At 41.8% G+C, this 25,719-nt stretch overlaps 1 protein-coding gene across 3 annotated transcripts; it reads right to left on the bottom strand.

The window, feature by feature from the left end:
• Positions 1–8,514: 8,514 nt before the first annotated feature.
• Positions 8,515–22,924, bottom strand: mettl1 (methyltransferase 1, tRNA methylguanosine). 3 transcript variants are annotated; one of them, XM_024427479.2, is made up of 6 exons: positions 22,733–22,924; positions 21,811–21,938; positions 18,329–18,513; positions 16,312–16,425; positions 10,676–10,777; positions 8,515–9,686 (listed from the first exon to the last, which is right to left on the bottom strand). In XM_024427479.2, exons 1-6 carry the CDS (start codon positions 22,810–22,812, stop codon positions 9,570–9,572), a joined length of 726 nt encoding a protein of 241 aa, XP_024283247.1. In that variant the 5' UTR covers positions 22,813–22,924; the 3' UTR covers positions 8,515–9,569. The 3 variants fall into 3 exon arrangements, with proteins under 3 accessions (XP_024283247.1, XP_024283249.1, XP_024283248.1); XM_024427481.2 differs by lacking the exon at positions 22,733–22,924 and adding an exon at positions 22,422–22,708; XM_024427480.2 differs by lacking the exons at positions 21,811–21,938; positions 22,733–22,924 and adding an exon at positions 21,037–21,760.
• Positions 22,925–25,719: the final 2,795 nt, after the last annotated feature.

Here is a 25,719-nt window from a genome sequence, read left to right as displayed (position 1 = left end):
AGTATTTGGTAGCATGTAAACTTCTGACCCACTGGGAATGTGGTGAAAGAAATAAAAACGGAAATAAATCACTCTACTATTATTCTGACATTTCACATTCTTAAAATAAAGTGGTGATCCTAACTGACCTAAGACAGGGAATTTTTACTACGATTAAATATCAGGAATTGTGAAAAACTGAGTTTAAATGTATTTGGCTAAGGTGTATGTAAACTTCCCGACTTCAACTGTATATCTATTGGGAAGGCAGGTAGCCTAGTGGTTAGAACGTTGGACTAGTAACCAAAAGGTTGCAAGATCGAATCCCCAAGCTGACAAGGTAAAAGTCTGTCGTTCTGCCCCTGAAAAAGGCTGTTTCTAGGCCGTCATTGAAAAAAAAAAATGTCTTAACTTGCCTAGTTAAAGGTAACAAAAAATAATAATAAAATATAGCTAAACAACTGTCCATCCATTTCTTCAGGGCTCAAATGTCAATACCAAAGTAAAATAGTTGGATGTACAAAGTACTTTGTTTCGATGAGTAATGGTTGGCTTGGCGTTCCACAAAGTTCCTGGCTTTATTGGTCAGTGACTCAGTTTTCTGAAAGCCAAGAACTCCATGAACCATTTGGCAGTAGATCATCATGCACTTCTGCCATGACATACCGATTCATTACTGTCCCTGTCATATGTTTACCCATTCAAAGAAATGTGTCCTCTGCTCATACTGACCCTACACAGAGGAAAACAACCTCCTCTACTTACTTAGCTTTGGCAGAGGAAAATCAGATCACCCATCAGCCTGATTTGCCAAGAGCACAGGGTCAATACCAGAACTAGAGCCACACCCAAATCAACTCTTTGTCAAGTCCTGGGATACTTCAAAAGCTCTAAAGAAATTTTGAAAAATGTCACGCAGTCAGGTGTAAGTGAGAAAACAACTAATGAAAGAAATATGTAGATGACAGTTATGGACAACATCAATTTCAATAACTAATGTTAATATCATTGGCAAAATCACAAAATAATATATTCTGCATGAAAACATGCAAAATCAATACCAATCTTACAATATTGACAGACAGGGCAAAAGCACTTATTGGTGACTAGTTAAGAAAATGGTGGCACTTTTGAACAGTTTTTCTGTTGCAACTGCATGGGAATAGAAGGGGGACATGTCAGAGCAAACACATTGGCTGTGTGTGTGTGTGTGGCTATGTGTTTGCAAATACGGTTGGCTGTGTGTGTGTGTTGCTGGCTATTTTGTGGTTCCCCAGCTGGAAGTTAACCATATGCATAGTGAATAATTGAATATACACGGAACTGACAGGAAGGAGTGTTAAAACACATTGCTGTCTGACTGCATATTCAGAGAAATGCTGATTGGGTTTTAGGAATGGCTGTGGATTTCAGGCACAATTGGCTTGGAATATCTCCTGTGAGACACACACATGTCTGGGATTCTGCATGCCATGGTAATGTTGACCAGGGTAAAGGTCTGCTGAGGACCGTGCCCAAGTGTATTATGTACAGCCTGGTCTCTTCACTTCTCAACGCAGAGCGAGAGACCCAGACGAGGTTTGACCATACATTGGGACTGGCTAATGACATCAACAAATTTGTTGGATGCATTTGCTGTTTGTTTTGGTTGTGTTTCAGATTATTTTGTGCGCAACAGAAATGAATGGTAAATAATGTATTGTGTCATATTGCAGTCACTTTTATTGTAAATAAGAATATGTTTCTAAACTATTCTACATTAATGTGGATGCTACCATGATTACAGATAATCCTGAATGAATCATGAATAATAATGAAAGTCACAGGCGCACAAATATCATACCCCGAAGACATGCTAACCTCTCACCATTACAATAACAAGCGAGGTTATCATTTTTGGCAGGTATGATATTTTGTGTCTCTGTACCTTTCGCTCTCATGATTCATTCAGGATTATCCGTAATCATGGTAGCATCCACATTAATGTAGATGTGTTTAAAAACAGTATTCTTATTTACAATAAAAGTAACTCCAGTCAAAATGTTTGATGTAGTCATTGTGTGCTGTGAATAAGGGACCAAAAACTGAACTTTACTACAGATAAGTGAATTTGTACTAATACTTTCGATCCCCTAAAATGTGGGGATTAGGTACAAAAATTGCTGTAATTTCTAAATGGATGAAAATACCCTCAAATTATAGTTGACAGTCTGCACAGTGCTGGAGTACAGAACTAAAACCAGCAAAAATGTGTCCGTCCCAATGTCACTGTACAGTCTGTGTCACATAATTAGGTCCCACAAACATGTATTGCAGAATGTTTGGGACTAAAAGCGATATCACATAGTTAGAAAAGAGGTTGAGGCACTGGAACAGGTGTGAGAAGTAGTGCTCTTAGTGTGGGCTAAAACCAGTATATGGAACATGGTATGTAAAGTCCATGCATATAGCCTAAACAGAAATAGCAGAGGGTAAAACTGATATTTATACAAGTGGAAGACTAGAAGTGGGGATGGGGCATCTGACTCTTCTAAGAGTGTGCATTTGCCAAGCCATAGCTTTCCATTGATACAGCTCAGTTGTTGGTTATATAAAGCAGAATCATAACTTTAGATACCTGCATGTAAGTCAAACGTACGAGTAGATCATGCATCAATGGGAGCTTAGCGTGAAAGTCTGAGTAGGGCACATGCATTTCAAGTCAGAATTTAAACTTTGTTAGGGGGGTGGGAATCCTTATGATTGGCACAATGCCAGCAGCGGGATAAATTGTCATTTGAAAGTAATAAATGGAAATAAAAGAAATACGAATATACACAATGAACAGATTGTCAATGGTTCCTTTTGAGATTCGGGGGAATTGTTTTACTCTGTATGCGTGTGTAGGAAAGATCATACCGTTATGACTAGTGCTGAGGGATTAGTGCTTTTTGAGGTAATTTCATGTGGGTTGAATGATGTAACAACAAAGAGTAAAACATTTAATAAAAGTCCCATGATGGTAGTGACTGTCCATTATGGCGTATTATTTATTAACCATCATTTATTTACATTACTTTAAAAAGGTATTACATTTGTTTTATTAGATTACTATTTAATTCCAAGTCATCATCTCTATAAAGCTGCTGCCTATGATTTCTGACAAAATCACAATTTTGTGATCAAAGTAAATAAAGCATACTTTTATGACTGCTGAATACCAACTATCAATCACTTAGATCAGGGGTGTCAAACTCATTCCATGGAGTGTCTGCAGGTTTGAGTTTTTTCCTTTCAATTAAGGACAAGGCAGCCAGGTGTGGCAAGTTTCTTACTAATTACTTACCTTAATTCATCAATCAAGTACAAGGGAGGACTGAAAACCTGACAACACACAGCCCTTCGTGGAATGAGTTTGACACCTGTGACTTAAAGAGCATGTATTTTCAGGTAGAGTCCTTGTGAAGCAACGGCTGTCCTCAATCACCTCACAATCATGCATTCTTCTCTCTTCAGTAGCAGTCGTAAAAGAAAGACCGGACAAGTAGATGCGCAATGGATTATGCTCATTGTAGTTAATTACCACTTTATATGCACTAAACTATATAGAACAGTGGTTCTTAACCTTGTTGGAGGTACTGAACCCCACCAGTTTCATATGCGCATTCACCGAACCCTTCTTAATTGGAAAAATAAAATATGATTTTTTCAAATTCAAAACATAGGTATATATTTGACTGGTGCACAAAATGAACCGTGCATCAACATCACTGTGTTCAAAGAACAAAATCATCAAAACATGATTTTCACACAAAAACCAAAACATAATAATGAATATTTACTGCAAATCAGTGTGACTTCTGCTGTTGCCTTTCAGAGACCAGTTCAGAAATGCGCGGCTTCACCTTGGCAAGGGCCACTCATGTCATTTGCACAACAAAGTCTGGTCCTTTTCTTCGTTTTTATGTCCAGCATCCTCGAAAAGGATTGCTCGCAAAGATTTGTAACAAACGGTATGAAAATCTCCAGAGCTTTCTTAGCAATAACAGGGTACGTTACCATTTGTTGACACCAAAACGTTGAAAGCGTTGTTGTTCTGAAGAGTTGCTGTTGAACCTGGCTCTGCTGAATTTCAATGATTTCACCGAGGTATTCATCATTGACATCTGTTGTCTCAACACTAAACGTGAACGACTGTCTCACCCATGCTGGATATGACTCTCTTGTAGGGAAGTATCCGTCGAGAGACTTTGCAAGCTCATCTAAGTGCGTGGCAATTGCTTGCTTCAGTTCCGCGGGTACAGAAATGTCTCCGGTTCCAGATACATCTTCGATCTTACTTACACAGTCGTCCAGCAGGGGAAAGTTTGCGAAGTTATTGTTCTGTGTTCGTTGTTTCCATAACGGTAGCTTTTTTTGAAAAGCCTTCAGGTTTTCCTCCGCTTCGATGATGTTGACTCCACCACCCTGCATCTTTTGATTGAGATGATTGAGAGCTGAATTTTGCCGGGCTTGAAATCAGATCTGCAACTACTTGAGCCAAGATGTCTTTACTCGTGTCCTCTATTCTGTCGCTGATGGTGTCATTTGAAAGAGGAATTTGGGATAACTTAACTTCAGCCTCTTTTCCCAGCATGATATTCTCCATCTTCAATACAGCTGGTTTTATGAGTGTTTCACCAATGGTGTGTGGTTTGCCCTGCTTTGCGATCAGGTAAGCAACTTCGTACGATGCTGTGAGGATCGGTTTGTTGATGAGTACAAAGCCGAGAACAGGCAGAGTAGCCTTTTCATCGAATCTGGCTCTCTTCACCTTGAATTCAGCGAGCGTTGTGTTCTTGTATTTTCCAACTCCATGCAGCTTAAGGAAGTGTTCTCTTAGTTTTGCCGGTGCTAGACTAGAATTGCTCAACTTGGCATTGCAAATCATGCAGTTAGCACACTGACCCCCATCACGTTCCGTTATACATGTGAATCCATATTGTACATATTTGTTCGACCACTTTCCTTTTTTGCTCGACATAGTAAGTATGAAGGGATTAAAATATTAAGAAAGAAATCACAAGACGTACCATCACAAGTCGACTACTGAGCGCACCAAATTCCCTGCAGCACAGATAGGCCAAGCGATGTAGCGTGATCACCTGCAGCCAATGATGGCCAAGCGGGGCGTGTCATCACGAATCATATGAATCGGATGTGTGTCTTGACCTCCGCCGAACCCCTGAGACTGACTCACCGAACCCCAGGGGTTCGATCGAACCCAGGTTAAGAATATAGAATATTAGAACAGTTCAGGCTGGTTAATCACTACTGTTCCCTGATGGAGGGAAACAACAACTTTGGGGAGTCGCACTTTTGTGTCTGATTAAAGACCTAAAATCAAGTTGGACAAGGCCAATGAAATCTGCGCATTGCTGGAAGCCTCGTCTTCACAGGTAATAAGCGGGAGGCACGGATTCATTCCTTCAATTCAGTACCGCTCTTCATCAAGCCCAGGAACAGGTGGTGCGGGGCCAAACTGGTGTTGTACTTTGTTTCCCTCCTTCAGGGAACAGTAGTTACAGTCACAACGTTATGTTCCCTTTCAGTCATTACTCTCGGGACAATATTTGGCAAATTGGACATTAAATTGGACACCGTCGGATGTGGCAGGGCTTGCAAACTATCACAGATTACAAAGGGAAACCCAGCCGGGAGCTGCCCAGCCAAGATATATGCCTTTTATGCTCCTTCGAGGCGTCACTGAACCATGCACGAGAGCACCAGTTGCTCCGGAAGAATGTGTGCATTCACAAGGCCAGACAGATTAACAGGACGCATACTCAGCATGCGCTGACTAACTGGCAAGTGTCTAAACTGACATTTTCAACCTCTCCCTGACCGAGTCTGTAATACCTACATGTTTCAAGCAGACCTTTCAAAGGTAACCTGCCTAAATGACTACCGACCCATAGTCCTCACATCTGTAGCCTTGAAATGCTTTGAAAGGCTGGTCATGGCTCACATCAACACCATAATTCCCAGAAACCCTGGACCCACTCCGATTCGCTTACCGCCCCAACAGATCCACAGATGATTCGATCTCTATTGCACGCCACACTGCCCTTTCCCACCTGGAAAAACACCTATGTGAGAATGGTGTTCATTGACTACAGCTCAGCGTTCAACACCATAGTGCCCTCAACTCATTAAGCTAAGGACCCTGGGACTGAAGATCTACCTCTGCAACTGGATCCTGGACTTCCTGACGGGCCACCCCCAGGTGGTGAGGGTAGGCAACAATACATCCGCCACGCTGACCCTCAACACGGGGGCGCCTCAGAGGTCCATGCTTAGTTCCTTCCTATACTCCCTGTTCACCCACGACACCAACACCATCATTATATTTGCAGACGACACAACTGTGGTAGGCCTGATCACAAGACGACGACACAGCCAACAGGGATGTGGTCAGAGACCTGGCAGTGTGGTGCCAGGATGACAACCTCTCCTTCAATGTGAGCTAGACAAAGGAGCTGATCGTGGACTACAGGAAAAGCACGCCTCCATTCACATCAATGGAGCTGTAGTGGAGCTTCAAGTTCCTTGGTGTCCACATCACTAAGGGTCTATCATGGTTCAAACTCACCAAGACAGTTGTGAAGAGGGTACGACAATGCCTATTCCCCCTCAGGAGGCTGAAAAGATTTGTCATGGGACCTCAGATCCTGAATAAGTTCTACATTTGCACCATCGAGATCATCCTGACTGGTTGCATCACCACTTGATATGGCAACTGCTCGGCATCCAACCACAAGGCACTACGGAGGGTAGTGCTTACGGCCCAGGACATCACTGGAGCTGAGCTTCCTGCCATCCAGGACCTATATACTAGTCAGTGTCAGAGGACAGCCCTAAAAATTGTCAAAAGACTCCAGCCACCCAAGTCAAAGACTGTTCTCTTTGCCACCACACGGCAAGCAGTACCAGAGGGCCAAGTCTGGGACCAAAAGGCTCCTTAACAGCTTCTACCCCCAAACCAGAAGACTGCTGAACAGTTAAGCAAATGACTACCCTTATTTTATTCATATTTATTGCACCGACTCATGGAGCACAGGCTCCATGTACACACACTGGACTAACCAAACAATCACACATACTACACTGACACTCAAACCCACATTCACTGCTGCTACTCTTATCTATGCATAGTCACTTTACTCCTACCTACATGTACATATTACCTGAATTACCTTGACTAACCTGTACCCCGAACATTGACTCGGTACCCTTGTATATAGCCTCATTATTGTTATTTTGTGTTACTATTTCTCCTCGAGTTTATTTAGCAAATTGTTCTTACTTTTTAAAAACTATGCATTGTTGGTTAAGGGCATCCCATTTCACTGTATTTGTATTCGTGGCATTTGACAAATAAAATTAGATTTTAATCGTTCCTGCTCACAATGAGGTGAAGAGCAGAAGAATTTAAGGAATTAATCTGAGCCTCACGCTTATCACCTGTGGAAGGCGGGGCTTCCACAAGGCACCGATTTCATTGGCCTTGTCAGGTGAGATTTTTGTTCTTCAATCAAAGTTGCGATAGTGAGACTGCCCATAGTTGTGTTGTACCAAAGTACTGAAAGGGAACCTGAGATTTCAGAATGTATCCATCCCTGGTTTCCTGACTGTGGAGTTCCTCTATTGAGGCATGTGCTGTCCTGTTCCTAGCCAACACCCCCTGCAGCGGTAGAACAGGCTAATTTCAAACCTGCACCATCCCGTTTCTGGCTTTTCTACAGACATGCTTCAAACCATATGGTCCAAGGTGTGCTGAATGAACACATTTGATCCTGATTCAGGAATAATATACCAGTGTGGATTGAAAGGACCAAAGTCCTGGCAAAGTCCAACTTCAAGTTTAAACGGGCCCACTGGATGTGACCCAAATGGCACCCTAATCCCAACCAGGGCCCATAAGGCACTGGTTAAAAGTAGAGCATAGGGTGACATTTAGAACACAGATGCTGCTCGAAGCAGATGCCTCCAATTTCCTCTCTCCCTGCTCAGGACGGAGCCAATTGAATATGTTATGGGATGATTCTTGTAGGTCTCAGACAGCAAGTGCATTCTTAAGTACATTTACAGACAATACACATCATTCAATAAACTTCTTACTGTCTGCAAAACATTTGGGATACCATTAGCTGTGTCATCCATTGTAACATGCAGAAAGAAGTCAATGCACTTTTGCATTAAATAATTGCAATTAACATTATTTGGCAAATGCTTTGATTTTTCAAATAATGAAGAAGCCTCTACGTTTTAGCCGAAGCCTCTCCTGGTCTCCCTCAAATTCAATCTATGACTGTTATACTTCAATGTTTCTCTCATTTTATTTAGGGTGAAGTCTCCAACACTAGTGGCTCAAAGCCAAAACCAACACTTCCCCTGTCAAGTTGGAACAGAAAAAGCCTTGGAGGCTCAACCAAAACCCCAAAATAGCAGTCAACGTTTGGCAGATGGTCGGAACAAGTGATTGCATCCCACAATTAAAAAGGTGGGGGAAAAAAGTGGCATGAGAAAAATAAATATTTATTCATGCTGTCATGAAAGTATAATGAATCAATACAAAGCTTCATTGCAGATGAATCTCCAATTTAGCACGCCTTTGTGAACAGTCTAATTAGCAACAGGCTTTGAGTATAAATAATGGCTAAAGTGTTGATCTTCTTGCATAAGTCAAAAAATCACAATCTCAACTCAGGCACAAAAGGTCATGGTGGATGCTTCAGTTTGGCCATTTAAACCCTTGACCAATGACCACACATTCATATTACTGTCCACCAATCGGGATGAACAAGCCCAGTTTTACCCCTGGAGAAAACCTAGCAGTAGAGAGGAAGAGGCAAAGTGAGAGGTTTTATTCAGCCCAAAACCCAGCCATGAAAATAAGCCCACTAAGTTAGGAAACTTTGTATGAAGGTCAATGAGTGTTGAATTCTGTAAACACTTTTTTTTATTGATTATTTGCTACGTATGGCTTATTTTATCTAATAGAAGTTTCGTAATTGTTTTGGTTGTTACGAATAAACGGATACAAGTGGACATGGCATTTCGGCAACATTTCAGCCTGTTGTCCGTGATAGAGGACTCATCATGGATATAACCATTTTTAGCATGGAAATTGCAATTGAGGGCTTACACCATTTTAAAGTAGTCAACTGGGTGGGGATTCCTATTAGTTGAGAGCAATCAGCCATTGAAGAAGATAAAAATGGACTACTTTAAAGATGGAGATGCCCAAGCTGTCACAGACGCTATTGTGGCATAGATACAAAGACGAGTCTTCTATCTCTATGGCATGTTGTTCACACACACATCTGCTCTCTCATTGCCTAGAATGGTCCCACCTAATCTCGCCTCCTCCGGCCTGCCTTCCATCTTTGAGGACATGTAATTTTCATTGTTAGAGGGGTCACTTGACTATCTTGCCATTATAATAGACCATCTTTGCTAGCAGTGATTTTGGTCATCCATTTTTCTGTCCTTGCATGGGAAGAGCTGGTACTCCTATCAGCAAGGCAAAATGTTCAGTTTAACCATCTGAGATGTCTAATACTGGGGTGTCAGTTTTGGTCTTCTACCCTCCGGAAAACTGCCAGGTAGTTCTTCCCTCCATTCCTCTGCACCTTCTTCCCCTCCTCTGTGCATGTTCCCAAGCGACTGATGATGACATCATCAACCTGCCAAACAAAGGGACAATTTTGAAGGGTCTGAAGAGTGCCACCCCAAAATTACCATTACTATTTTGGGGGTTTTAATAGTAAAATTACTATTTGTCGATTGTCTCATTTACCAGGTTTCCTAATCATAATATTTGTGACGGCTTAAAAATTGTATGATACTGGTAAGTTTGTTGACAATGTTTTCCAAATTGGAAGGTAGGAAGATTGTTGGACATCACAAAAATCTAGTTCTGAATGTAAGGCTGGAGTTAAGCTTAGCAACTTTCACACAATTTTAGTTGCAGGTTGCAAGTGACAATTACAAGCAAATTTGCTGATACAAGAATAAATGCAACAGCCAATCAAATTGAAGCTGCTTTTGTCTTATCATTCCTCCATATGGTTTGAGAATTCTAAACTCACCCATTGTCATCTGCTGCATTACATCATGATATCACAAATCATTTGTTTCTCCAACCGTTTAATTATTATAAGATTGATTTAGACAAATACTGGCTGTACAACTTAAATGCCAGCACTGTTTTATCAAACTAGCTACCTAATGTCTTGTGTCCACCTTGATCGCGGGTTTACTGTAGCACTGACAGCTGTGTTGTTGACATGACAACTGGGTCAGAGTTTCCGAACCTTCGAATGTATCATGTTACAAAAGCATTTGCTTTGATTTGTTGTTGTACACAACTAGTTGCACAAAGTGAAAAAGTTGCAACTGGATGCAAACAAGTTGCAAATGAGTTGCTGGGGGGTGTTTCACAAAGCAATCAAGAAGCAATTCAGTTACAAGCAACCAGATTTGCATGAAAATTGCTTTGTGTAACTCAGGCCCAAGGAGTTTCACTTTGTTGTTACAATCAATTTCTCACTTGCTTATATGGGGTTCAAGGTTGGCTACTCTATGACAAATATTATGACAAAGTATTACATAAGTAAAAACAGAATCGATATTAATTGTTGAAAAGGACTGTCTAAAATGTCGGTCATCGTACCAGTTCTGCATCGGGGACCCGTGTGAACAGCAGATGCTCACTGAAGTGTTTTACCATCCAGAGATGCACCTCCTCCACGTCTGTGTTGGTGTACACCAAACCCTGGGAAACACAAAACAAGAGTTAAACACAATGTCCTCATAATTAAAGTTTATACAGTGGGTGAGACTAATCCTGAATGCAGTTAAAACCGCATTCTAAATCAAATCAAATTTTATTTGTCACATACACATGGTTAGCAGATGTTAATGCGAGTGTAGCGAAATGCTTGTGCTTCTAGTTCCGACAATGCACTGTCAAGAGTTAAACACAATGTCCTCATAATTAAAGTTTATACAGTGGGTGAGACTAATCCTGAATGCAGTTAAAACCGCATTCTAGCCGGGGAGGAGATATCTATTCCACAAGTTACCAGCGGCTAAATCGATGATGTTAAAATGCCTATTTACTCTGCTCCATCTGACTGCGCAATCCACTGCCTCATCAGCCCAACTAGGCAATTTATACTTGATCTCCACCTTAAAAAGCATCTACACATTCTCACATTTCTTTTAGACTAACATTTCGTTTTTAACAGCTCCGATTTGTATAAACCTTGCTGTCTGTCTCTGACATTTGCAACATTGTTTCAATATTCAAATTCAATCTCCAGCTATTCTATTGTAATGAACGTGTCGGGACGAGACAGTCAGGCAGCGTTTCTCAGCCAGTTGAAATCATGAATAACCTACACCATTTTGAATAAGCTGCATCAAGTGCAGCTAGTTTGCAGTCTTTCCAACTTGAGTTAAGTGATTGTGTTAGCTGTGTTATTGGCTAGCTCCCCTGAACAAAAGTGTCCTGACGAGTGAGCAAATATTCTATTCCAGCTGAAATCCATGCCTCATTAGCTCATTGTTATGGATGTATCCAATTAAATGTCAATAGAAAAAAGCTTAAACAAATTCAAATGCAGCTACTTTGCTGCTATTCAGGCTGCACTTTATGACGTGACTAAGTTAGCCATAGTTGGCTAGCTAGCAAGTAAGGGATAAGAACGTTGCCAGCCAGTATGGCAATGGAACATTTAGAACGAACGACTCGGTCGTGTCCATAGATACAGAACAAAAAGACTGAACAACTGGGTCGCATCTCTAGCAACCAAACCGAGAGAACGAACGACCAGCCGGCTTGGGTAACAACCCTAGATTTGTGTCGGGACTATATCTTGTGGACTAAATAGTAAATAAATAGTATGAATAAATTCATCAAAACAACATTTTTAATGAAAATATGTAAATCATTATTTGAATATGTTGGTAACCCGTGGTATAAAAGTGATAATGCCCTGAAAGCCGGCGTTTGGAGGATATATTGGCACGGTTTGCCGGCCCTCGAACTAATGTTGAGATGAGTCCACGTCCCACAATCTGTTACTCAATTCCAAATGAATGTGAAAAACAAGCACCATATTATAAGGCCAGGGTTTTTTTCTGCATAGAAAAGTCAAGGGCGGGCCGCTATTTGTTTAGTTTTTTCGGGCTGCCTAAGTACCAAAAATGAACACTTTTTTTTATGGTAAAATTTTAGTGTAAACTTAGACTACAACCAGATATAAATGTATGTAGAAAATATAATGGACCGAATATATTGTTAAATAAGAACTAACAATCACCTAAGTAAAAGCTAGACAGTCAGGGAGAATCTAAAATTCCCTATATGATGCATTCAGAAGTAATTCTCGTGGTATTGGGTCCCCATTGATTTTGTTTGAAAGTTTGAGTCACTCAGATAGCACAAGAACAGTCATGGCTAAATGTGTAAAACTGCTAGGAATTAGCTTAAAACACCTAAATTTAGTCTCTGAAGGTACTCATTTTAATCCACGTCAAATCTTTACATTCATTTGGGGTTGAGGCATACAGCAGGATCATCAAAATTAAACCACGAGGTCTGCAAACATCTGACAAATTTGGATTTTTAGAGTGAACGGTCACTTTAAGCTCCTTTACAGTGCAGCCTGTGACTGACACACAATCATCATACAAACTGACTTAGCTTTACTTTAAGTATCAATCTAGTTTGAGACAGAGGACAAATACTGGGTTGTATTCACTTGATAGCAAACGGACAGAAAAAAGTTAACCGAAACGGGGAGGGAGTACCTGAACTTATAAATAAAAAACTAATTTCCATTGCAAAACAGTGTGTACTAATGAATATGACCTTGGTTTCCCATTAACTTTCAACATTTTACATGAAAAGTGGAGCAGGTCGAGAGCTTCAAGTTCCTCTGTGTCCACATCAGTAAGAACCTGGTGTGGTGGTCCAAACATGGTCCAAACACACCAGCACAGTCGTGAATACTACACGACAACATCCCTTCCCCCTCAGGAGGCTGAAAAGATTTGTCAGGGCCCTCAGATCTTCAAAATGTTATACAGCTGCACCATTGAGAGCATCTTGAATGGCTTCATCACCACTTGGGTATGGCAACTGTTCGGCATCCAACATCCAACCACAAGGTAAGGTGCTACAGAGGGTAGGCGTACGGCCCAGTATATCACTGCAGTCGAACTCCCTGCCATCCAGGACCTCTATACCAGGTGGTGTCAGAAGAAGGCCCCAAAAATTGTCAAAGACTTCAGCCACCCAAGTCATGGAATGTTCTCTCTGCTACTGCATGGCAAGCGGTACCGGAGGACCAAGTCTGCGACCAAAAGGCTCCTGAACAGCTTCTACTCCCAAACCATAAGACTGCTGAACAGTTAATCAAATGGCTACCTGGACTATTTACATTGACCCCCGTTATTATTTATTGCAATTTTTTCCTACACTGACTATGCACACTCACTTCACGCTACCCATGAACACACACATACTACACTGACTCTATGCACACTCACTTCACGCTACCCATGAACACACACATACTACACTGACTCTATGCACACTCACTTCACGCTACCCATGAACACACACATACTACACTGACTCTATTCACACTCACTTCACGTTACCCATGAACACACACATACTACACTGACTCTATGCACACTCACTTCACGCTACCCATGAACACACATACTACACTGACACGCCAACACACACACTACATAAGCTCACACACATGCATATTGACCCCACACACACACACTTTTCACATATGCTGCTGCTACTCTATTATATATCCTGATTGCCTAGTCACTTTTGCCCCTACCGACATGTACAGTACATACTGTACTACCTCGTACCACTGCACATTGACACGGTACTGATACTTGTTGTATATAGCCTCGTTATTGTTATTTTATTGTGCTACTATGTGTCTCACTTTCTAACTCTGCATTTTTGTGAACGGGCTCATAAGTAAGCATTTAACCAATAACATTTTCTTTGAAACATGCCTTAGTGTGGTGGCCTTAAATACTTTGAAGAGCAAAGGTTTCTTTTTTTCCTCAAAAGGACAGAAATAACCCAACGCCAACATCAAGGTTTATAACCTGTGTCATTGTAGTTTACATTGGAGCATGGACAGATAGTATAATTAGAACAGGGCTTTCTTGGAAAACTAAGCGATGGCATAGATTTGCACAGAGCCCGCATGTTAGTTCAGTGATGTAGCGTTCAAGTTGAGGCCAGGAGGTGGGGAGCCATGGAGGCGGGGGAGGGTGTGATGGAGGTGTGTGAGTGTGTTCGGGGAGGATCGATGTTGTAGTCTAAATTGCCGTAGAGGAAATTCTCTAGACAGCTCTCCTCTCCACCCCCCAGAGGAGATCAGTGTCTGGCATGGGCCCTGTGTCAGTGCTGCTGAGTGTAATGGTAGAGCCTACAGACGGACGCACGTGAGCACATTAAAATCCCACATGCACACACACACAAGACTCCCATTGTTCTCCCAATCCTCAGTCTCTCCTCGCTGCCACAGTAAACCGACACCAAGAGCCCCACACAAATCTGACAGGTATGAAACATGCGGGGGGGAATAGACAAATGAGCAGGATAGAAAGTGAGGGTTAAGTCAATTCCAGGCCATGTATGCAATGTAGCTAGTACAGTGCTGGGCGAAGAGCCATTGCTCAACCACCTACCTAAATCAAATGGACTCTGTAACCCCCTCCCACACTTGGGCTACGCCTTGCATCTTTCTCTCAGGCCTGGCAGGACTCTCTCTCCTCTGTTCTCCTTTCCAGGTGCTATCATATCCTCCTCTCCACCCTCTCAGGGCTGGGTGTCTCAGGCTCTGTCAGGTCCTCCTCTCCACCCTCTCAGGGCTGGGCGTCTCATCTGTGGGCTCTGGCTCTGTATCATCTTACCTGGCAGGCTCTCCCTACTGGTGTCCCCCTACTGGGCCCCCAGGGCTCAGTCCTAGGCCGTCTCCTCTTCTCTCTCTACACCAAGTCACTCGGCTCTTTCATATCCTCACATGGTCTTTCTCCTATCATTGCTATGTGGATGACACTTAACTACTTTTCTCCTTCCCCCTTCTGACATATCTGCGTGCCTAGCAGATATTTCAGCCTGGATGTCGGCCCACCACCTCAAGCTCAACAAGACGGAGCCTCTCTTCCGGGGAAGGCCTGCCCGCTCAAAGATCTCTCCACCACAGTTGACAACTCCAGTGTCACCCTCCCAGAGTGCAAAGAACCTTGGCGTGACACTGGACAACACCCTGTTGTTCTATGCAAATACCAAAGCAGTGACTCACTCCATGAGGTTCAAGCTCAACACCATCCGTAGAGTACGAACGTCCCGCACACAGGAAAATCCAGGCACTTGTCATCTCCCGTCTGGACTACTGCAACTCGCGGTTGGCTGGGCTTCCCGCTTGCGCCATCAAACCCCTGCAACTTATCTGCTCCTCCACACACTCCAGTGGCTTCCACACGAAGCTCGCATCCACTACAAGACCATGGTGTGTGCCTACAGAGCAGCAAGAGGAACTGCCCCTACACCCAAACCCGAGAACTCCATTCTGCCACCTCTGGTCTCTCGGCCCTCACCCCTAGGGGAGGGAACTCCCGCTCAGCCCAGTCCAAGCTGTTCTCTATCCTGCCACCCCAATGGTGGAGCCAGCTTCCCACTGAAGCTAGGACAGCAGAGTCCCTGCCCATCTTCTGAAAGCACCTGAAACCCTACCTCTTCAAACAGTATCTTAAATAATCCCCCTCCTCACCGACTACTTTGAGGAAAAGTGTACTTGCTATGCCTGTGTATATGTGGTTGTCCCAGCTATCTTAAGATGTATGCACTAACTGTAAGTTGCTTTGGATAAGAGCATCTGCTAAATGACAAATTGAAATGTAGGGGTACAATGCTCTGTCCTTACCCCTACTCTCAGTGTGTAGGGGTACAATGCTCTGTCCTTACCCCTACTCTCAGTGTGTAGGGGTACTATGCTCTGTCCTTACCCCTACTCTCAGTGTGTAGGGGTACTATGCTCTGTCCTTACCCCTACTCTCAGTGTGTAGGGGTACTATGCTCTGTCCTTACCCCTACTCTCAGTGTGTAGGGGTACTATGCTCTGTCCTTACCCCTACTCTCAGTGTGTAGGGGTACTATGCTCTGTCCTTACCCCTACTCTCAGTGTGTAGGGGTACTATGCTCTGTCCTTACCCCTACTCTCAGTGTGTAGGTGTACTATGCACTGTCCTTACCCCTACTCTCAGTGTGTAGGCGTACTCGGCCAACAGAGTGGGACTGATGATCCTCCACTTGTGCTTGGTCTTCTTGAAGTGCGGGTCAGGAAACAGGAAGAACATCTTACTGAGCTGAACAGAGAAATCAACAAAACAAAATGGTCACAATGCAAATAAGACCAGACAGACAGACCAGGCATCTCAAGTTCAACTGACCTCAGTGAAGAAACAAAGATAAACGAAGTCCTCCAGCTTTTACTTTCTCTGGTACTACTCTCCCAGTTTGTGAAAACGAGGACTATGGTGCTAAATATTCTCCTGTATCAAACCAGTGTATCAATGTGGCTATTATTCAAACCAGTCTATCAAGTTATTATAGAGTCAGCTCTCTGTAGTTCTCATAATATTTTTGTGTCAGTTGTCAGGCAGCCCGGATTGTAAAGGTGGAAATTCCATCTAAGGGATTTTTATTAAGATAAAGTCCCCCTCCCTTTCACAAGATGTACACAACTATTAGTCTGGTTGCAATATTAAAAACTGTTCCAGGTCAATCTTTTTTATTCATTCAAATAAATAATGTAAAGACAGAACAACGGGGGGATAATCACAGAGGACTGCCGTCGCCCCAGGGGGGTTGAGACGGCCCCGCTCTTCACAAAATGAAAAAAAAAAACTACACTTTAATTAGTGCTCTGGCACAGTGTAAAAAAACTGAGGGGAAACAAAGAGAGAAGACATATTGGGGAGTATAGCGCCGTTTCTACCCACACGACATCATGCATGTGGGTGTGCAAATATCGCTCAGGGGCTCCCGTTTATGTGTGTACATATGACAGAGAGTGTGTGTGTGTGTGTCGGTCGGTCTGTGTTTTTCCAAAGCACTTAATCCTCTACACAGAATGGGCAGGTCTCAATGATGTCATTACAGCCAAGACAGTAAAAATAGTACCGTGGGGCTATTTCTTCCATAGATAAAATCTACAGTTTTCGCGTTCCTTTCAGTTGTCAGCCTCCGGCGTCAACACATTTACTGTCTCCTACCTGATGTACTACTGTCTGCTATGTCTCACATCGTGTCAATGTGTCTATTCAAACCCAGCCAAGGAGCTATACTCCAACACAAGAAGTTGAAGGAAAATGTGACATTTTATTTCTTATTTGCTTTTACTTGTAATATTTTCACTTTTATTTTTTTCACTAATCGGTGCTGCGATTTTAAATGTGCTTTACAAAGTTTGATTTAGGTTACTCAGTCCTGGTACTGGAGGTTCCACTATGTAGGCTAAGCTAGTGCTTGTTTTATCAAAGTCATTCTGATTAATTGGGTTGAATTGAAAGGATAAACCCTCCACTATTAGGCTGTAAAATACTGATTAGTGTATGCTCAGCTGATGTGACGCCTGGCATGTGGTCACTGGCACGGCTTCACCTTTGTTGAGAAATTCATTAGAGACTAAAATCTCTGGGCTGTGACATAAGGTTTGGAAATCATTAGCCATTGTTACTCTCTGGTATAGACATGAGAACTACGTTTCTGAACTTGTCATATTGATACCTACTGCTGCTGATATAACACTTCCTATTGCTGCCACTAGAGGGCTGTAAACTACCTAAAACAGACATGGGCATTTCAAGTTTAGAAATATTTATATTGTGGTTGATAGGAAGGACACTTTATTTAAAAATCACTACGCTGGATAGCTTCACAAACCCTCAATGCCCAATGGTCAGAAAGCTGTAGAAAAGTGTAGCAAACACCATTTGAATTTGAGCATCTTTGCCAGGCATCAAAACACTTTGAAAACTTGCTGAAGGGATTAAGTGCAGTACTATTTAGAGGTGAGGTGTTTGACAGATGTGTCTACAAATAAATATTATTTGTGTTATGTGGCTGACAACCCCAGATGGTCTCTGGCTACGTCATTCATCATCATCATTTATTTAAAGTGTATTTTACAAACAAATTTGTCACAGTACACTTCACAGAAAAAAAAGGGTAAAATATGACAGTAAATGGGAGGGAACGGTTAAGTACCTGTCCCTTGGAGAAGAAGTTGGGCAGGTACTTCATGGCGTTGCTCCGTAAGCATGCGATGTTCTGGTAGCTGCCCGCCTCTGCTGCACGCAGGGAGCGGACACGGTCCTGGACATAATCAGACACTTTGACACGGATCTCCAGGCCCAGAATCAGTTGCTTTGGAAAGAGCGGGGATAACTCCACTGAGACAGAGAGGAGGTAGGTTATTAATCTGACCTGGGAACAGGTGGCCAAAAAAAGAGTTGCAAGAACCACTTAAAACAGTCTATTATGATAATGATGGCTGTGGAAAAAGAGAGGATAATGAATGTTGAAAAGTCATACTCCGATTCGCACAGCATGCAGTATCGCCAGGCCTGAGACCAAAAGGCTCCTGAACAACTTCTACCCCCAAGCCACAAGACTGCTTGACAGTTGATAAAATGGCTACCCTTACCATTTGCAATGACTCTCTTGCACCGGCTCTATGCACTCACACATACTACATTGACATTCCAACACACACAAGCAAATTAACACCATACACATTCACACGCTGCTGCTACTGTTTATTATCTATCCCGATTGCCTAGTTACTTTTACCATAACTTACATGTACATATTACCTCAATTACCTAGTACCCCTTCACATTGACTCGTACCAGTACTCCTTGTATATAGTCTCGTTATTTTATTGTGTTACCATTTCCTTTTTTGCACATCATTCATATTTTTTAACGCATTGTTGGGGAAAGTTCTCATAAGTAAGCATTTCACAGTAATGTCTACACCTGCTGTATTTGGTGCATGTGACAAATACGATTGGATTGCTTTCCCTGCATTAATCTCTATAGGTTATTTTCTCTGTATATTCAATACAAAGGCATAATAATTTGAACTTTTTTTATATCTGCAGCAAAGAAAGATATAAAAAAGCTCCAAATGGCTCTAAACGGGGCTGCCAGATTAGCTCTTCATTGCTCTAAACGGGGCTGCCAGATTAGCTCTTCATTGCTCTAAACGGGGCTGCCAGATTAGCTCTTCATTGCTCTAAACGGGGCTGCCAGATTAGCTCTTCATTGCTCTAAACGGGGCTGCCAGATTAGCTCTTCATTGCTCTAAACGGGGCTGCTTAGCTCTTCATTGCTCTAAACGGGGCTGCCAGATTAGCTCTTCATTGCTCTAAACGGGGCTGCCAGATTAGCTCTTCATTGCTCTAAACGGGGCTGCCAGATTAGCTCTTCATTGCTCTAAACGGGGCTGCCAGATTAGCTCTTCATTGCTCTAAACGGGGCTGCCAGATTAGCTCTTCATTGCTCTAAACGGGGCTGCCAGATTAGCTCTTCATTGCTCTAAACAGGGCTGCCAGATTAGCTCTTCATTGCTCTAAACAGGGCTGCCAGATTAGCTCTTCATTGCTCTAAACAGGGCTGCCAGATTAGCTCTTCATTGCTCTAACCGTATATTATCCAAATGCATCAGAATCTCTCATGGCTTCACGTTGAAAACAAATTACTATCCAGTCTTATGATTTTCTTCAGGAATGTTATATTCTCAGGCCAGGTAGTACATACTAGCAACATGCATAACCACTAAACCAGACAGGTAAATTCAGGGCATCTAAGACAACCCAGGGACAAATCACCTTAAATCTACAGTTTTATATAAAGTCATAGCTGAATGGAACTCTTTACCAATCCATATTTCTCAGGCAAAAAAGTAAATCCACCTAAAGGAAAAAATCTAAACATTAATGTGATAGACCATATGACTGGACATGAAATAGAAAGAACATCTAATGCGATAGACCATATGACTGGACAGGAAGTAGAAAGAGCAACTAATGCGATAGACCATGTGACTGGACAGGAAATAGAAAGCATCAACTGAATGTTAAGTGTTTCCTGTCAGGTATTTTAATTGTCTGTATTGTCTACTTGTTAAATGTTTGTAAAGTATTTTTTTAAATTTCACCTTTATTTAACCAGGTAGGCAAGTTGAGAACAGGGTCTCATTTACAACTGTTTCCTGGCCAAGATAAAGCAAAGCAGTGTGACAAAACCAACAGAGTTACACATAGAATAAACAAACATACAGTCAATGACACAACAGAAAAATCTGTATACAGTGTGTGCAAATGAAGTAAGGAGGTAAGGCAATAAATTGGCGATAGTTTGTAAAGTCTTAATTTGTAATTGTTCCTAATGTCTTATTAATTGGTGTTGGACCCCAGGAAGATTAGCTAATGTTACGGCATTAGCTAATGGGGATCCTAATAAAAATTCACAGAGAAAATACAATACAATATATTTTCAGTTAATCCAGGAATATAGACATATTCTGTACACTCAGTGGCCAATTTATTAGGTACAACCATTTAGTACCATGTCGGACTACCCTTTTCCTCCAGAACAGACTGAATTATTTCAGGGAAATGGATACGTTGCTCAATTGGTATCAAGGGACCTAATGTGTGCCAGGCAAAAACATTCCCTGCACTATTACACCACAGTCACCAGCCTGTACCATTGACACCAGGCAGGATGGGGCCATGGACTCATGCTGCTTACTCCAAATCCTGACTCTGCTATCAGCATGACACAACAGGAACCCGGGATTCGTCAGACTAGGCAATGTTTTTTCACTCCTCAATTCAAATCAAACTTAAATTTGTCACATGCGCCGAATACAACAAGTGTAGACCTTACCGTGAAATTCTTACTTACAAGCCCTTAATTGTCCAGTGTTGGTGATCACGTGCCCACTGAAGTTGCTTCTTTTTGTTTTTAGGTGATAGGAGTGGATTCCGGTGTGGTCGTCTGCTGCAATAACCCATCCGTGACAAAGACCAACAAGTTGTGATTTCCGAGATGCCATTCTGCACACCACTGTTGTACTGCACCATTATTTGCCTGTTTGTGGCCCGCCTGTTAGTGTGCACGATTCTTGCCATTCTCCTTCGACCCACAGGACGTCCGCTGACTGGATTTAATTTGTTTGTCACACCATTCTTGGTAAACCCTAGACACTGTCGTGCGTGAAAGGCCCATGTGGCCAGCCATTTCGGAGATACTGGAACCGGCGCGCCTGGCATCAACGATCACCCTCAAAGTCACTTAGGTCAGTCCTTTTGCCTTTCTAATGTTCAAGCGAACAGTAACTGAAGGCCTCAATGCCTGTTTTATATAACAAGCCAAGTCCATGTGACTCACTGTCTATAGGATCAAGCCATTTTCGTGAACTGGTTGAGTGTACAATAAAAGAACCTTCCAAGCCAAATCTCTTGACCATGTTCTAAGTCAACAGCACCCTCAGATGGAACAACCAAAAACAACACCTAAAAAGGACCATCTCACTCACATCATTTCAGTGTAGGGCAGACAGTCCCCCGTCAACAATTGATGGTTGAGTATTTTTGTTAGTAAGCATGAGAATGATAAAGACTGGAGTTAGGGTAACAAGGGTGAGGAAATATCATGGATTAGAAGATCATCCCATACCTAGAAGTCCCCCATATCCACAGCCGATGTCTGCAAACTCCACTTGTGCAGCCTTTTGGGTCGACTGGTGGTCGCTGAAGAACTCCGGGTACAGCTGGGACCAGTCCATGTCCTCTGGACAGACAGGGCTGAGAGGTCATGGTGAAATAGGTAAAAGTGTGTATGAAATCAACATACCTCAGCAAATGTTGACCAGCACGAGGTGAAACGGATGTAAATGACATCAGCAACATTGACTTCTAATCCAATGCAGTACTTTCTTTATGTTTACAAAAAGTAGCCTTTAATACCAGCTTCCTGACATAAAAGCAAGCTAGCTTGCGGATTAGGAAAAGCCTTTATTCCATTTACATGTTCGTAATGTGTCTTGTGCAATGATTTATATATACACAATTGGACTTGTGTAGCCAGAATGTTGTATAAACTGTCATTTGAACTTAATCTGCTGGTTGTCCACTTGGTTGGTCTTTATGCCGTTGGAAACTTTGGAAAAAATAACCACAGAAAGGTTTTATTAAACAGACTTTTCGCTTAGTAATGTGTGAGCTTGTGTTAAGTGATAAGCAAACCAAAAGCCACGCGTTTTGGAAAGTCGTTTTAATGATACTTACTTTCCTATGGATATTTTGAAAAGGTTCAAACGAGTTTATCCAACATTGTGACTTGTAAAATGACTGTTCCGTCGTCTGGCATCTAAACAAGCGACGCAAACTCCACACGGAAGCATAGAGGCGTAAAAGCAATCTAGTTTAGAGAACGTTTTGCGTTTGACAATTTATTGCTATATAAAGCTGTGGTGTGAAATGAATTAAAACATACAGTAAGTAGTGCATCGACTAGAAGCTTGGGCAACATGCGTTAGCTAACTAGCTAACAGTTAGCTTGCTAAACCTTTTACCAAACGGAATGACGAGTGACTCACTATTCAAACGTGTGGTCTGCCATTGGATTCGAGTGGGCTCGCTGCCTGTAATATCGCTTCTGGGGCATCGACACGCTCATTTTGTTTTTAATTGAAGTATTTAGTGATTAGATTGAAATGTACCAACGACGTATGTACTTCGCTCTAACGGTGTTCGTTTTCGGTCGCTTCCTTTTTACGTCACCAGATGACGATAACATGTTCTGGATTCTAATTGGTTGTGGTGCTACAAACCATCCAACGCGTCTATAGCTAATAAATATGGATCCACTGCTGAATTGTATCAATTCAAATGTTTACATTATGTTTCTCACTTCAATGAAAGATAACTTTTGCATACCAGTTTATTTGCACCGGGACACATCTATTTGGACATTATTCTATTTTACCTGTTCAATGTTAAGGCTTCCTTAAGGATATGCTGTTTCTGTTTTCGATCTGTCTTAATAGTCACAGTGGGTACAACATCTCCAATGCACTTCCTTATAAGTTGCAATATCTGACTTTTGGGTGACCCAACCAAATTCACATTTGTTTTGTGTGCTATTTCTATGCTTTCCGTTCTTAAGTTTCATTTTGGCATATTTTACTTTTGTACATGTGCTGACTATCTCTGAAACTCACTTAGATAATATCTTTCATGATACAGTAGTAGCAATACATAGTTTCAACATCTTCAGAAGAGAAATGGATGCCAATGGTGGAGGTGTCTCCATTTATGTTCAGAGTCATATTCCTGTAAAGCTTAGAGAGGATCTGATGTTAAATGTTGTTGAAGTAACATGGCTACAAGTTCACCTGCCTCACTTAAAGCCTATTATTGTGGGAAGCTGCTATAGACCACCAAGTGCTAACAGTCAGTATCTGGATAATATGTGTGATAATATGTGTGATAATAAAATGCTTGATAATATATGTGATATCAAGAGAGAGGTATATTTTCTGAGTGACCTAAATATTGACTGGCTTTCATCAAGATGCCCACTCAAGAAAACATGTTTAACTGTAACCAGTGCCTGTAACCTGGTTCAGGTTATCAGTCAATCTACCAGGGTATTTACAAACAGCACAGGTATGAAATCATCCACATGTATTGATCACATCATTACTAATGCTACATATATCTACTCTAAAGCAGTATCCAAATCCACCGGATGTAGTGATAATATATCAGCCATATCTAGAAAAAACTAAGTTCCAAAGGATGGGCCTAATATAGTGTATAAGAAGTCATACAATACGTTTTGTAGTGATTCCTATGTTGAAGATGTAAAGCATATTTGCTGGTCTGTGATGTGTAATGATGAGCAACCAGACGCTGCACTTGACACATTTAGGAAATTGCTTATTCCAGTTACTACACTGAACAAAAACATAAACGCAACATGTAAAGTGTTGGTCCCATGTTTCATGAGCTGAAATAAAATAACACAGAAATTGTCCATTCGCACAAAAAACAAATTTCTCTCTAATTTTGTGCACAAACTTGTTTATATCGCTGTTAGTGAGCATTTCTCCTTTGCCAACATAATCCATCCACCTGACAGCTGTGGCATATCAAGAAGCTGATTAAACAGCATTATCATTACACAGGTGCACCTTGCGCTGGGGACAATAAAAAGCCACTTTAAAATGTGCAGTTTTGTCACACAACCCAAGGCCACAGATGTCTCAAGTTTTGAGGGAGTGTGCAATTGGCATGCTGAATACAGGAATGTCCACCAGAGTTTTCCCACCTGAGAATTCAATGTTAATTGAATCAATAATGTTAATTGTTCAATAAGCCGCCTCCAACATCATTTTAGAGAATTTGGCAGTATGTCCAACCGGCCTCACAACCGCAGACCACGTGTATGGCGTCATGTGGGTGAGCGGTTTGCTGATGTCAACATTGTGAACAGAGTGCCCCATTGGGGCGGTGGGGTTATGGTATGGGAAGGTATAAGCTACGGACAATGATCAAAACTGCATTTTATCGATGGCAATTTGAATGCACAGAGATACCGTGACGAGATCCTGAGGCCCATTGTCGTGCCATTCATGCGCCGCCATCACCTCATGTTTCAGCATGATAATGCACAGCCCCATATCGCAAGGATCTGTACATAATTCCTGGAAGCTGAATATGTCCAAATTCTTCCATGGCCTGCATACTCACCAGACATGTTACCCATTGAGCATGTTTGGGATGCTCTGGATCAACGTGTACGACAATGTTCCAATGCCCGGCAATATCCAGCAAGTTCTCACAGCCATTGAAGAGGAGTGGGACAACATTCAAAGGCCACAATCAACAGCCTGATCAACTCTTTGCGAAGGAGATGTATCACGCTGCATGAGGCAAATGGTGGACACACCAGATACTGACTGGTTTTCTGATCCACATCCCTACCTTTTTTAAAGATATCTGTGACCAACAAATGCATATGTGAATTCCTAGTCATGTGAAATCAATAGATTAGGGCCTAAAGAATGTATTTAAATTGACTGACTTCCTTATATGAACTGTAACGCAGTAAAATATTTGAAATTGTTGCAAGTTGCATTTATATTTTTGTTCAGCATAATAAGCATGCACCCATTTAAGAAAATGACTCTAAAAACTGTTAAATCCCTGTGGACTGATGAAGAATTTAACAATTGTATGGTTGAGAGTGATGAGGGAAAATAAATGGCAAATAAGTCTGGCTGCACAACCGATTGGGAAACGTACTGTAAATTGAGAAATAATGTGACTAAACTTAACAATATGAAGAAGAAACTTTACTATGAAACAAAGATAAATTATATAAAGAACAATAGTAAACAGCAAATGAAATTTTTGGCAGAAAGGCGAACTCAGCTCCATTCATTAAATCAGATGGCTCATTCATCACAAAACCCACTGATATTGCCAACTACTTTAATTATTTTTTTCTTTGGCAAGATTAGCAAATTTAGACATGACATACCAACAACATACTGAACCGACACTTCTATGCATAACT

The sequence above is a fragment of the Oncorhynchus tshawytscha genome, linkage group LG07, assembly GCF_018296145.1.
Source record: "Oncorhynchus tshawytscha isolate Ot180627B linkage group LG07, Otsh_v2.0, whole genome shotgun sequence".
In the NCBI taxonomy this organism is placed as follows: Eukaryota; Metazoa; Chordata; class Actinopteri; order Salmoniformes; family Salmonidae; genus Oncorhynchus; species Oncorhynchus tshawytscha.
The sequence above is the reverse complement of the archived record's forward strand: the minus strand, read 5'-3'. Positions and strand labels throughout refer to the sequence as shown.

Bases quoted from the DNA above. Each gene is read 5' to 3' on its own strand.
- mettl1 (XM_024427479.2), bottom strand. From the start codon at position 22,812: ATGAGCGTGTCGATGCCCCAGAAGCGATATTACAGGCAGCGAGCCCAC. The intron at 18,514-21,810 runs GTATGGGATGAT...TCTCTGTCTCAG, and splicing joins TGGATATGGGGGACTTCTAG to TGGAGTTATCCCCGCTCTTT. The intron at 16,426-18,328 runs GTACTTAACCGT...TTCTCTGTTCAG, and splicing joins ACTTCTTCTCCAAGGGACAG to CTCAGTAAGATGTTCTTCCT.